We start from the raw sequence: 13,677 nt of genomic DNA, 5'->3' as shown, positions 1-13,677 counted from the left end.
AGTTGGGCGAGAGGTGGGGATGCCAGACAGGTGAGTTCCTTGGCCTGAGAGCCCCTTCCTATGTGGTGTTTCTCTTTGCAGCCCCTGCCTGGCCCCACAGAGCCCTCAGATACCTTGGACTCCATCAGAGGCTTCTCCAACACTAAGAGAGCAGGTGAGGAGCCCTGTTACAGGTTACCACAGGCTTCTGCCTTCTCCTGTCCTGTCCCATCTCCCCTTTCCCTGCCTGTAGGTTGGGTTCTGATGCTTCTCTAGCCTTCTCAGGGCCAGGCAGTCCCTGACACTGCCCGCCACAGCCCCTGAGGTGTTCCGCCCCTGGCCAGGCCCACTCCTGCCACCCATGGCCAGAGGCCTTCCTACAGCCTTGAAAGGCAACAGACCTCAGGCACATTCTTCTCCCCAATAAGGGAGTGCACCCATCACCCAGCTGGATCTATGGGCAGTACTGGCAGCGGGGGTGGGGGTGGGGGGGTGTCCCTTAGTCTCATCAGTAGGGAGAATCTGGATACCTTTCTCTGGCCCTAACTTACTTCTGGCCCCTAAGAGTGCCCACGTCACCCCGGGGTCAGTGCAGGAGAGAAAGGAGGTCCTTGTAGGAGAGTTACAACTGAGTGGGCAGGCCTCGGCAGTGGGTGTGGTAAGGAGGCTACGGAGGTGTTGAGGAGAGGTGAGTGGCGTGAACACCATCCCACCATCCACTTTCCTTTCCTCTCCCCCCATCCCCCTTATGGCTACCACATACTTACCAACCTGCCAGACCCGTCTGAAACGAAATCCTGCCAACGTTCACTATCTGTGCTCAGTCCCCGACAACCAACCCCAAATCGAGGTACTGTTTGTTTTTTTTTTTACCATCCCTAGGTTCTGAGCAGTCCCTATCCCACCCAGCCACTGACAGCTTTCTTGTCTCCTCCAGAGCCAACCTCACTTGCAGGACCGTCCCAGTTCCGTCGAGTTGGCTCTGTGAGAGACAGAGTCCAAAAGTTCACATCTGATTCTCCCGTGGTTGCCAGGCTCCAGGATGGCCCACCCCGAACAGCCCTTGCTTCACCGACCCCCACAAGGCTCCCGGGCCCTTCCCTCATCAGCACCACCCCTGCCTCCTCCTCCTCCAGCAACTCCTCCTCTCCGAGTCCCAGTGACACTTCCTCCCACAAGAAGCAGAGAGAACTTGCTCATTCCCTGGCCGAGCTTCAGAGCTGCCCTCAAGAGGAGGGCCCTGGGGGGCGGGGCTTGGCTCTCAGGTCCCTTGAAAACAGAGCAGGGGGGCCCAAGCCCTGCTCAGAAGAGCCCAGTACCCCACCGCCCGTGGCCGTTGGCACTGGGGAGCCAGGGGGCAGTATGAAGACTACGTTTACCATTGAGATCAAGGATGGCCGTGGTCAGGCCTCCACAGGCCGGGTGCTGCTGCCCACAGGCAACCAGAGAGCAGGTAGGTTTCTCACTGCTGGGGTGGAGTGCTTGCACCCCCAACTCCTGATTCTGCTGGTGCGGCAGGTGCTGCGGCCAGTGTCCAGGGTGTGGCTCACCATGACTGGCACTGCCTACATTCCACCTGGCCCCAACAGCATCCCTCTCCCCTCCAGAATTGACTTTGGGATTGCGGGCACCCCCAACCCTTCTCAGCACCAGCAGTGGGGGCAAGAACACCATCACCCACATCAGCAACCCTGGGACTGTGACCCGACTGGGCAGTGTCACTCACGTCACTACCTTCAGCCATGCCTCCCCTGGTAACCGAGGAGGCTGCAACTTTAAGGTGAGCCTCTCCACAATCCACCAGCCTCACTGTTCACCATCTCCAGGGACAGCTTACGGGTGTAGGCGGGCATTCTCTATGGTGCATACAAAGAAACTGAGGCCAGAGAGACTAATAGTCCATCCACAGTTGGTGACATGGCTAAGACTGATCTAAGACTGATCCATGCTATGTTACCCAGAGGTGTGGCTGAGGTCATTCTTCCCATATGCTGATCTTTTGTTGTTTAGTTTTGTTTGATGTCGAGTCTCTTGTATCCTGGGTTGGCATCGAACTAAGTATATAGCCAGAGCTGACCTTGGACTCCGTGATCGTCCAGCCTCTACTTCCTGGGTGCTGGCATTGCAGACGTGAGCCACTGTGCCTGGATCCACTTGCTAATCTTTGATCCTGGCACCTAAGTTGAGCAGCTCACTCTTAATGAACAAGTGTGAATGCTGCAGCTCATGGACAGTGTAGTAGGGGCTTTGGCCCTCTTCCTACGGCAGTCTCTGCCATATATACCCCCGTCCCCACCCCACACTGAACATCAGCCCCAACGTGTGGATCAGATCCCACGCTAATCCAAGCTCAGCCTAGTCCATTAGGAGATTGTTGATTAGCATCTTTGCCATGGAGGCGGGGCAGAGCCACTGATGAAGACAGGCAGGCAGGGGGCACTGGGCAAGCGAGGCATCAGCCTAGCAGGTGCCATGGGAAATGAATCCGAGGCATTCCTTCTATTATTCATTCCCAAGCTCAGGATCAACTGGTTGGGAGCTCAGCTGGGAAAGAGATTCCCTGTGGGCTGCCCAGGTAATGTCCTTTGTGCTGTATGAAAGACGGAATGGGACTTTGACTGAGGTGAGGTGGTCAGATGGTCCGCTTTGGGCCTTCAGAGGGGTAACAGGATGAGAATGTGAACAAGATCAGTCTTTTGGCAACAAAGCAGGACCCAGTAGGTTGGGGTGGCTGTCGTGAGGGGCCCTTGTGGTGAATGGAGACGTGGCTCTGGCCCTAACTCACCCGTCTCCCCATCTGAGGCGAACAGATGTGTCTGTAATGCACTTGTGCAGAGTCCAGGGTTGGATTTGGGCACACTGGCTGGGCTAGAGGACATGTCTGTCAGGGACAAGCCCCCATTCCAACAGAGAGCTTAAAGTCCCATCTTCCTGGGCCTCCATTGTCTTGACTTGTTCAAGGCTTTCTAAAATAATGGGGCACGAGAGCAGATATATGCAGGAGTCCAGCAAATAGAAGTGTCACAGCTGATATACCTGGACTAAGCAGTCCATGCCCTGCTCCTTCCATTTCTCCACCTATCGGGCTCTGGCCTCAGTAATCCTTGAGCCATGCAACAGGCTGTCCCCCTGTCTGAACAGGCTACCCATCCCCCTCCATCCCCTCCGCAGAGGAGCCCAGAATAGGTTTCTATTTGAGCAGTTGCTCCAGCTGGCTGGTGGCAGGCTGGGAGGCCAGCAGGGGCGGGGCAGGCTCACTGCCCTTGCCTTCGCCCTCAGACCAGCTGCGAAGCTGCCAGCATAGACAGCAGCAGCCCCTGCTACTGTCCCACCATCGTACCCCAAAGAGTCCCCACTAGCAGTATGCCCGGAGTGCCAGGGCCTGGGCCTGAGATGGCTGCAGCCTTTGAAGAACAGTTGAGCCAGGCATTACAAGAACTGCAGACGGTGGCTGAAGCAGGCCGGTCAGCGGTGACCCAGGCAGCCGATGCAGCTCTGGCCACTGTAGAGCCAGTGGCTCAGGCAGCCGAAGAGCTTCGAGCAGAGACGGCAGCTCTGAGCCGGCGGCTCGATGCACTGACCAGGCAGGTGGAGGTGCTGAGCTTACGGCTGGGTGTTCCACTTGTGCCCGACCTGGAGTCTGAGCTAGAGCCCAGCGAGCTGTTGCTGGCTGCTGCCGACCCCGAGGCCCTCTTCCAGGCAGCTGAGGATGCTGGGACCCCCGTGGCCCACCCGCCTGCCTTTAGCACCCGCCGCAGCTCTTCTGGGGGCCCCTCTCGAAGGAGCAGTCTCGTAAGTCAGCCCGTGGGAGGGAATTGATTTGAGCCCGGCTCTGCTGAATGTCTGTCGATGTACCAGCACTGCCTCGGCCTCAGTTTACTTCACTGTACAGACTGGTACAGTGTATAGTGAGGTACCTCTAAGGCTGTCCCTCTAAGATTGGGACAAGAAAGTGCCAGGCTCTTGCCCTGGCAGCTGTCCTGCAGCCTCAACCAGGCCAAGCCTCTCCAAAACAGCTGCCACTTTGGCTCTCCTTACCCTCCTGACAGGCAGAGGCCGTGGGGGTGGGGTGGGAAGGTGCTATAATATCTGAGCTGGGCCTTGGCTTCAGGGGCCAAGGCAGGAGGGAGATCCCCTGGGGGAGATAGGCCAGAGCAGGATGCTCCTTAGACAGTGGGTCTCAACAAGGAAGGGAAGTTGGATAGCCCTTCGAGGGGTCTTGGCTTGGGTAGCCCCAGTCACACACCTTATTAGGATCTGGTCCAGTGCCTTGGCAATCAAGACTTGGGATCTGCTGCCTAGGAGGAAACTAGAAATGAAAGATCAGAAAGAACTCAGCCTCAGGATTGAAACCACTGTGCTCAGCCTGCAGGCCACATGGCACTCACAGAGGACCTGTGGGAGAGTCATTCAGCTGCTCTAGCCTCAGTTTCCCCTATCCCTAACAGAGACAATAAAATCCTTAGTGCTTATACAGATACTATTTTCTACTGCATGGAAGCCACTGTTGCTGCTGCTGCCAATTTGTATTAGGATGATTCTGGATATGTGAGAAACTCTATTCTTCCGGTTTCACTACGGTAGGCCTGAAACTAACATGGCCAACCTATATTAGCAGGCCTGGCAGGCTGCTGGCGTTATCTTTAATGCTATGCCAGCAGCTCCAGGATCTAATCCTCTTCTACCCAGGTTTCACCCACATCCCTGTGTAAACCCTACACCCTCTCCACACTCTGTAGATGGAGCCAGATCCTGCAGAGCCCCCCTCCACCACAGTGGAAGCAGCTAATGGCGCAGAGCAGGCTCGAGTGGACAAAGGCCCAGAGGGGCGGAGTCCCCTGAGTGCAGAGGAGCTGACGGCCATTGAGGACGAAGGAGTCCTGGACAAGATGGTATGTTAGTTAGCTCTGGTAGGCTGGGGGCTGGCAGAGGGTCGGGATTGGCAGGCCCCTGGTATGCAGCAACCGCTCTGTCTACAGCTGGACCAGACTACGAACTTTGAGGAGAGGAAGCTCATCCGGGCTGCACTGCGTGAGCTCCGACAAAGAAAGAGAGGTAGAGAGCCAGCTGCCCTCCTAGGTGTAGCCACTCCATTCCTCAGCTGCTGCCCTCATTCCGGAGTCCTCCTGTGGACACTCCAGCCGAGTAGTTGTCCACTCACATCGCCTCCCCTCAAGCCGGGTGCTCCCTGGTCTCCTTGCCCTGTGTTGGCCCCCTCAGCCTTTCTCACCCTACATCTAACTGCTATCTACTGTCCAGTGTGGCTTGCTTGAATCCAGATATTCCTCCCAGCTGCTCGTCCTCCTGCTGAGACCCTGTTAGTCTTTGTCCCTGGGTGTGGCTACATCCCCTTTTCCTACAGCTTCTTAGCTCTTCTGTCCCTTGTGCCTCTGGATTTACTTCTGAAACAGTTGTTCTCTGAGAACAGTGACTCCCCAGCTGGCAGTCAGACGCCTGCTCAGCCTTGACATGCACTCTCCCACTGGGTTGCATGTGTCCTGATGTCACTTTTCGTCACCTGCTTGCTTTCTCTGCAGACCCAGTTAACTTTCCTCCCCAGCCTCTCTCCAGTGTCCTTTGCCTGGGTCTGACCGCTTCTCTTGATACCTCCACCCACTCTCTGGGTTTAGGTGCTCCTTCTTCCAGTTGTTCCTGTCCTTCTAGTTTGAAGGTCCAGTTCTCAGCTGCTCTGTCCACCCAGCTCTCTTCCCTTGGGACTCACCTTCTTATTCCCATAGAAACCTGTCTTGGATCCAGACGCCCCTTTGACAGCAAGTGTTCTATGTCCCCTCTTCTGTCTGCCTACTCTATCACCCTCAACACACACTCAGCTCTGGGCCAAGTTGTGGTTGTTCCCCCCACATCCATCCCTAGAGAGGCACTGGGTTCCTGTGTCATTGGTGTTTCTAACGAGCTGCCTCCACTCCATCCCGTGTGCCCCTTGTGTCTATGCATGTGTGTTGTGTGGCGCTGGGCTGCCCTCCTGGACGTGCATGGGGCATCCCCGGCTCAGACCAGAGGGACAAGGAACGAGAACGGAGGCTACGGGAGGCACGGGCCCGGCCGGGCGAGAGCCGAAGCAATGTGGCCACGGAGACCACCACCAGGCACAGCCAGCGGGCGGCTGATGGCTCTACTGTCGGCACAGTTACCAAAACCGAGCGCCTCGTTCACTCCAGTAAGGGGCTGAGCAGGGTTTGGGGCTTGTGGTAAGCTCAGTTGTGAGCCCCTGTTCCTTTCACACACTTCTTTGCCCCATTTCCTGTCCTTCCAGATGATGGCACTCAGACGGCCCGCACCACCACAGTGGAGTCCAGTTTCATGAGGCGCTTGGAGAGTAAGGCCACCTGCTCCCTCCTGTGCCTGCCTGCCTGCTCACCTCCTTAAACACTCTGTGTCTTCCACTGATCCTTCACTTTCTCTTCTCCACTGTGGCTATCATCATCCCTCCTCATGCCCAGCCCAGGCCCTCACCTCACTCCCTTTTCCACAGATGGCAGCAGCAGCAGCAGCACCACCACCACCACGGTCCAAACCAAGAGTTTTTCCTCTTCCTCTTCCTCGTCCTCGTCCAAAAAGATGGGCAGGTGAGCATGGGGCAGTGCCTCTGGGGACCTCACTGCATACCTATTCTGCAGAAAGGCAGACTGACAGACTGAGAGAATGAGCGTGCAGTTGTGATCTCTTTGGATCCTCAGCCGCACCACAGGATTGGGGTGGAAGATGCTTGTGGAGACCAGACACATGCTGAGCGTCTCACACTGAGCGGCTCACGCTGAGAGTCTCACACTGAGCCTTAGACCCACCTGCCACTGCTTGCTGGCACTCCCGACATCTGCAAACCATTTCTGGGTCACAAAGCAGGGTGCTGATTTGAGGCACTTGTGAAGGGATGGTTCCACCCCAAGGTACAGAGGATAGCAGGCAGAAAGCCAATCACTGGAAGTTCCAGGAGCTCTCAATAACCTGTATGCAAATTCCAGCCCTGCAGCTGTGTCCGCTGAAATCCTATAAAGAGACCTTAATTTCCTCACCATCACTGGAAATAGTGTGGGTTCCTCTCACCCTTGTGAAGTTTATTTCCTTACATATTTATTCCTTATTTCCTTACATATTTATTCATCTTGTTGGGATCTTCTGTTTTGTTTTGTTTGAATTAATGGGTATTAGGACCTAGGGCTTCATGTGTGCTAAGCAAGCTCTGCACTGCTGAGCTATGTGTCTTTTTTCCACTTTTTTCCACTTCTGAGGAGAGATCTCTCCCTAAATTGCTGCTTGTTAGTATTAAACTCCCTCTGTGGTCCAGCAGGCTTGAACTTGCCTCAGCTACCTAAGTATCTGGGATTCTAGGCCTACATTTATTTATTTGTTTGTGTGTTTGTTTTTGTAGTTTTGCAGGGTGGGGAGAGAGGTACGTGGTGGAGTCTCACTCTATGTCCCAGGCTGGTTTTGAACTTGTGATCCTGCAGCCTTAACCTCCAGAGTTTTGGGATTACAAGGACCCCACCAACACATCGAAGTTCCTTGTAGTTTTTAAGTAGTGGAGTAGGAAGACTGCGGTGTAGCTTGTTGTGGAGCATTTGGTTAGCACACAGGAGACTCTGGATTCCTTCCCCAGCACTAGAAGTAATCAAAGAACACAGGAAAGCCTTCAGAGGCCTGAGCTACTGCTGTTCCTATTTTGTGCTCGTTTTATTACTTTGTTTTGCTTTGTTTTGTTTAGGTCCTAAGGATCGAACCTAGGGCCTTGTGCTTCCTAGACAAGTTCTTTATCACTGAGCTACCTTTCATTTTATTATTGAGTCAGGAGGTTCTCGAACCTGCTGTCTTTCTGGTTCAGCTTCCCTAGTAGTTGGGGTTACCAGCCTGGGCCACAAGGCCTGGAACTTGGCAATACAATACACCCCTGTAGAAAAGTCCTGGAGACCAAGCCTGGTCAAGCAAGCATAGCTGCCGACATCCTGTATCTGTGCCTCAGTCTATGTACTCCTCTGTAAGACAGGCGTGACAAGGACACCCTCAATCCTCCCTAATGTCTTTTTTTATGTGTTAGTGGAAGTCCCTAGTGGTGTTTGATGCAGTATAAGACCTCTTCTAAACACTGCCCCGGAGCAGCCCCGGAGGACCCCATGCAGCTGTAGCTCTGTTCCTCCACAAGTTTCAGTGTTTCTAACACCAACAACATCAAGCTAAGCATCCTGGTCTGCTGCCAAGAGAGAGGACCCACTCTTCCTTCAACCATAACATTCATTTTGTCACCCTCCACTCCAGTATCTTCGACCGAGAGGACCAGACCAGCTCACGTCCTGGCAGCCTGGCAGCCCTTGAAAGACGCCAGGCAGAGAAGAAGAAAGAGTTAATGAAGGCACAGAGTCTGCCCAAGACTTCAGCATCCCAAGCACGCAAGGCCATGATTGAGAAGCTAGAGAAAGAAGGCTCTGCAGGGTCAGTGGTAGAGGGTAGAGAGGTGGTCTGGGTGTTGGGGATAGGGCCTGAAGCTCAGTGGTTGGAGCCAGAGAGATGGGAGATGCAAGGTACCAATGTGACAGAAAGGTTGAATGTCATGGTAGACCAGACCAGGGGTCCAAAGGGTATGCTGGCCCACTAGTGGCATCTTGTGACCCTCTTCCCCACACCACAGTGGTCCTGGCACACCCCGTACAGCTGTACAGCGTTCTACCAGCTTCGGAGTCCCCAACGCCAATAGCATCAAGCAGATGTTGCTGGACTGGTGCCGAGCCAAGACCCGCGGCTACGAGGTGAGCCCAGTGGAACGCCTCAGTTTGGTGCCCTCTTCTGAGAATTATTCGGCAGCTATCACAGCTCTGACAGGAAGCATGAAAAACATTCTCAGATGGGAAGGCGAAGTCTCAGGGAGACCCCACGGCCTGCTTTGGCTCCTTTGGGTTGGTGGGCATGATTCAGAGTCAGAGCCTCAGTGTTCCACCCAGTAAACTTCTGCAAGGGAGGGAGTGACTGGAACATGACCATAGCCTCAGTTGAGTGGCATTGGGCTTCTCAGAAGTCCTCCCCCCCCCCCCCAAAAAAAATCACGGCTTAGGGGGTTAATGAGGCCAGTTGGAAGAAGCTCATGTTTTAACTACTCACCTACTATCTAGCCTTGAACAGACAAGGTCTCCCTGAGCCCAATTGCCCTAGGACTGCGATGCCAAAATGTGGGGGAGGGGTGGACAGCAACCATGGGAAAGTTGCTCCCAGCGTCCTGACTGGTGTGCTTCTGCCTCCCAAAGCACGTGGACATCCAGAACTTCTCCTCCAGCTGGAGTGATGGGATGGCCTTCTGTGCCCTGGTGCACAATTTCTTCCCTGAGGCTTTTGACTATGGGCAGCTGAGCCCACAAAACCGACGCCAGAACTTTGAAATGGCCTTCTCATCCGCTGAGTAAGTATGGGTCCCGTTCTCCCCGTGTCAGCCGGGCTCAGCAGCCCTGAGACCCCGTGGAAGTGGCCAGTTGTACAGTGGGTCTGCAGACGAGACCCCCTTCCCCAGAGAGCTTCCATCCTCCTCCACCCACCTGTTGCTGAGTGTGCCGGGTGCCTACCGGAAGGAAGGAGCGTCATGCCCGCCTACCAGCCCAGGCTAAAACCCATCAGGTGGCCCTGTCCATAACCTCTCCCTCCTCCATCTGCCCTTGTTCCTCCTCTCTCCATTTCTCTGTCCTGCTCTCCTCCCACCATTACCAGAGCTTCCTGCTCCCACGGGATCCCAGCTGGAGATTCCAAAAGGAGGCTCCTGGCCCAGGCACCGTGCCCGAGTGACCTATATACGCCTATATAGGACATCGAAAGCCCTCCACTTTGGAATCGTTGCCCCTTCTGCACACTGCACCCAGGCACCCTCCTCCTCCGTCTCTTTCTTTCCTTCCCTTCCCTTTCTGGTTCCCTCCAGGATTTCTCCTCCTCCTCCCCCACTCCTCTCACGCCTCCCTCACCCCCTCTCCCTGGGGCACAGCCCTCCTCTCCAACCTCGGCACCAGTGCCGTTGACCCCCCTACCCCCGCGTTCCCGCTTGCCCAAAGAGTTCTCTGCACCTGTGACTGGTTTGGCCCCCCACCCTTGTCTGCACCGCGCACCATTAGTGATGGGTAGTGAGCGGCACGTCCTCCACTGGGAGGGGGCATGCGGGAGGCTGGCAGACTGCGGCACCGAGAGCATTAACTGAACTCATGTCTCTGTATGTGTATGTGTGTGTGTCTCTGTCCTCCCTTCTCTCTTGGCCTCTCTTCCCTCCTTCCTCCACCGGGCCCCTTCCCTGCCCCTTCCTGGCCCCTCCCCTCCCCAGGACCCATGCGGACTGCCCGCAGCTCCTGGATACAGAGGACATGGTGCGGCTTCGAGAGCCAGACTGGAAGTGCGTGTACACGTACATCCAGGAGTTCTACCGCTGTCTGGTCCAGAAGGGGCTGGTAAAAACCAAAAAGTCCTAACCCCTGCTTGGGGCCCCACGGTGAGAAATGTCGCCTCTCCCACCTGTCTCATTTCACCGGAATCTGCTCATCAATGCATTGAGAGGGATAAGGGGAGAAAGTGTGAACAGCAGGAGAGGCTTAGAAAGCCCAGAGGAGACCGGCAAGACCCTCGGTGACACGAGGGTATGGTGACAGGGAGGAAGACTGACAGGGAGCCCAGGAGACCCCAGGCTCAGCCCAGGATGGCAAGCTATAAAAAGGAGAAAACTAATCTAGGGTCTGAACAGTTCAGACTGAGGGAGGAAAAGGAGCAGCAGGCACAGGAACAGACCCAGCAAGGCCAGAGATAAGAGATGGAGAAGGCAGCTTAGCCTGGAAGAAAAGAACCTGACGAGGTTGAAGGGAGGGAGCACAGTTTGAGTTTGAGCATCGTTGTGAGAACCCAGGAGCCAAAGGTTATCCAGAACGGGAGAGCTGTGCTCAGACTAGGACTCCAAAACAATCCTTGGGAGAAACTTGAGATGCTAAAGATGGAACGGCATCAGAAGTAGAGGACCCAAAGGGACAGCGTGGTGCATGCTTGCAGCCCCAGCACGCAGGGGTCTAAAGCTAAAGAATCACAATGTGAGGTCAACCTGGAAACAGCAAAACCCTGTCTTAAAACAAACCAACACACTAGAAAGGCAGGCTCCCTGATCTGGGTTGAAAAAGAAAGAGAGGGTCAAGACGCCACTCAAACTCAGAATGTGACACATGGGGAGCTGGTGGCGTCTTTCTCTAAAGTGAGGAGCCTGGGAACAGGACCAGTTCAACAGGAAGATGTTTCTGGCTGGATTTCCCCAAGCCATATGGCTTTTCTCTCTGCTCACATCACCTCGGGGCCACAGTGAAGAATTCTGATCTGACCTGGTTTTCCTATTAGAGATAAGGAGCTAAGAGAGCAGAGTGAGGTCAGGGTCTCCATTTACTTGTTCTTTTTCCAGACCCACCGCTATAATCCCACCGATTTGTAGACAGAGGTAGGTGGGAGGTGAGGGTAGGATCACAGAAGAGGGAGGAGTCTCATCCAGCATCCGTGAGCACAGGTAGAAAGATAAGATAGAGGTCCAAAGGGAGAAAGGAATTGCTGGAGGAAATGTGACTCTGCATGGATGGAGTCAGCAAGGATGCACAGGGTGCTCTCCTGGGTCAGGGGCCCTGGGAGAAGGAACACATGTGCGCACACACTCAGAGGTTCAGGTGTGAAAAACAGGCTTGGTACTGTCTCTAGGTCATATATGGACTTAGCTCCTGCTCAGCAGGCTACTGGAAAGAGAAAAGCTTTGCTTAGGGTAGCTCTGGCCCAGTAGGAAAGTGTGACTCAGCTACGTGCTGTTGCTTTAGTTGCCTGGTGTTTGGCTTGTCACTTGGGTAGCCTGAACCATATACCCCAGTATAAACAATGGCTTTATAAGGTCTCCAGGGAAGGCACCACGGGCTGGAGGGAGCTCCAGACTTGGGAGGGAGGCTGGGATCCCTGTACAGATAGCTACAGTTGGAAGATGCTCCAGAGAGAATCTGCCTCTTCACCATGGTACAGCTGGATAAACAACCCCAAATGTGGGGTGAGGATGACCTGAAGGGCACATAGCCTGTCAACAGTAGTGCCAGGTACCTGTCACTTATTCTGAGTACTTCCAAGGTCTCCAATGAGGTTGGGAATGTCTAATGGGGGTGGAGTGGGGCTATAGTAGGGTCACAGAAGAGTCTTACCCAGCATCCATGAGTGATCTGTTAAAACAGAGACTGAGAAAACTTTCTGCTTCCCAACATCACCAGAGGCTGAGATAGGAGTCTCACAGGTTCAAGGCTTGCCTGGACTACAGAATGATTTCAAGACTAGCCCCAGCAATTTATTGTGACCCTAATCTCAAAAAGCAGAGAGCCAGGATGGTAACTCAGTGGGAGAGAGCTTGCGCTTCAAGCATGAGGCCTTGGATTTAACCTCCAGTACCACAAAATGCAAAAAATAGTCATAGCTGAGCTGGGAGTAGACCCCAGTCCAACCACAATCCTGGCTATGACCATGAAGGTACTAGAAGGGAAGTGGTCTTGGGTTATCTATCTCATGCCTAGGAGCAGCAGTAATCTGCTTGTTTTCCCTGCCAAAGTAAGCTTTGAGCAGTGGTGATGAGGAGCCAGTATAAACTGGAGACAACCAGTCTTAGTTAGGGACAGGAGGGAAACAGGCTGAGCTTGTCCCCCATCTTAAAGCTGTAGGGGTAAGGTTCCCGCAGAAGGGGAAGGGGAGCTCCAGGCAGTTGCCGACACCCACGGCTGAGGGCCTGTGTCTCATACCAGGTTCTACCTGGCTATAAACAAACCGCTGAGTTGGTTTCCTGAATCAAGTGTAGCACTCAGGGATAATCGGAAGAGTTGTTGCACCATGAGCTCAGGGTAGGGTACAGACAACCCAGCTGATATGACTAGGGTCCTCATCTGCCTTCCTATCTCTACCCAATGCAGATGATAGGGTTTAAAAAAACCACTCCAGGACTACTCCCCTAGGAGGAAGTGGGTCACTGGGGAATCCTGATGGTAGAATAACACTAGCCAAAGGGGAAGGCTCCCAGGGGTTGAATGGCCCAGCTGAGACTCTACCAACAAGGATACACCTGTGCATGAACAGGAGGTGGGCTCTCCAGAGAGCGGTTGGGTTCTAGAGCCAGAACCTGCCTGTCTAGGGTGAGGCATGGCTCACTCCCCAACCCCTCAAATTCTACCTGCTTAGCCTATGGGCAGGATGGCCCCTGGGTTTGGTTGTGGGTTTCCCTTCCTGGAAAGCCTTTCCGATCGATGGACAGACAGTCTGGAGTTTGTGAAAAGACGAGCAGGCTGCGATAACGACCTCGGGGTAGAGGGACACAGCGAGAAGCAGGCTGGCACTGACAACTCCTGTTGCCCCCCCCCCCCACACTTGCAGGATGCTGGTGGACTGTGTACCCTTGGTGGAGGTGGAGGACATGATGATCATGGGCAAAAAGCCCGACCCCAAGTGCGTCTTCACCTATGTGCAATCGCTGTACAACCACCTGCGGCGCCATGAGCTGCGTTTGCGCGGCAAGAATGTCTAGCCACTCTGCTCACACCGCCTGCGCTGCGGGCTGCTGTCCCCACGCCCCCAGCACCGGCACCTCCCAGTGCGCCTGCCCACTGCTGCCCCGTCTGTCAAAACACCTCTCCCCTTTGTACACACGCAGCGTTTTGATAAATTATTGGTTTTCAACGA

At 54.5% G+C, this 13,677-nt stretch overlaps 1 protein-coding gene and 1 long non-coding RNA gene across 12 annotated transcripts in view; one reads left to right on the top strand and one right to left on the bottom strand.

The window, feature by feature from the left end:
• Gm11946 overlaps nt 1-835 on the bottom strand; it is a 16,197-nt gene extending 15,362 nt beyond the window's left edge. Inside the window, exon 1 of the long non-coding RNA XR_001780149.1 lies at nt 747-835. This is a non-coding gene — a long non-coding RNA (predicted gene 11946). The remainder of the gene's footprint in view (nt 1-746) is intronic.
• Nucleotides 1-13,677, top strand: part of Smtn (smoothelin) — a 21,771-nt gene extending 8,094 nt beyond the window's left edge. For 5 of the 11 annotated variants that reach the window (NM_013870.3, NM_001284429.1, NM_001159284.1 and 2 more), the window contains 14 exons: nt 82-154; nt 758-829; nt 917-1,432; nt 1,587-1,759; nt 4,719-4,871; nt 4,959-5,034; nt 5,993-6,157; nt 6,254-6,316; nt 6,473-6,566; nt 8,251-8,424; nt 8,621-8,738; nt 9,231-9,382; nt 10,283-10,447; nt 13,372-13,677. In NM_013870.3, coding sequence (NP_038898.2) covers nt 82-154; nt 758-829; nt 917-1,432; nt 1,587-1,759; nt 4,719-4,871; nt 4,959-5,034; nt 5,993-6,157; nt 6,254-6,316; nt 6,473-6,566; nt 8,251-8,424; nt 8,621-8,738; nt 9,231-9,382; nt 10,283-10,427 — 1,974 coding nt within the window. In that variant the 3' untranslated portion in view covers nt 10,428-10,447; nt 13,372-13,677. Of the gene's footprint in view, nt 1-81; nt 155-757; nt 830-916; nt 1,433-1,586; nt 1,760-1,815; nt 3,772-4,718; nt 4,872-4,958; nt 5,035-5,992; nt 6,158-6,253; nt 6,317-6,472; nt 6,567-8,250; nt 8,425-8,620; nt 8,739-9,230; nt 9,383-9,684; nt 10,184-10,282; nt 10,448-13,371 lie in introns of those variants that run through there. The other 6 variants (NM_001284427.1, XM_017314586.2, XM_030246062.1 and 3 more) reach the window with 4 other exon arrangements.

The sequence above is a fragment of the Mus musculus genome, chromosome 11 (genome assembly GCF_000001635.26).
Source record: "Mus musculus strain C57BL/6J chromosome 11, GRCm38.p6 C57BL/6J".
NCBI classification, from domain to species: domain Eukaryota; kingdom Metazoa; phylum Chordata; class Mammalia; order Rodentia; family Muridae; genus Mus; species Mus musculus.
Note: the sequence above shows the minus strand (reverse complement) of the source record. Positions and strands in the feature narration are given on the sequence as shown.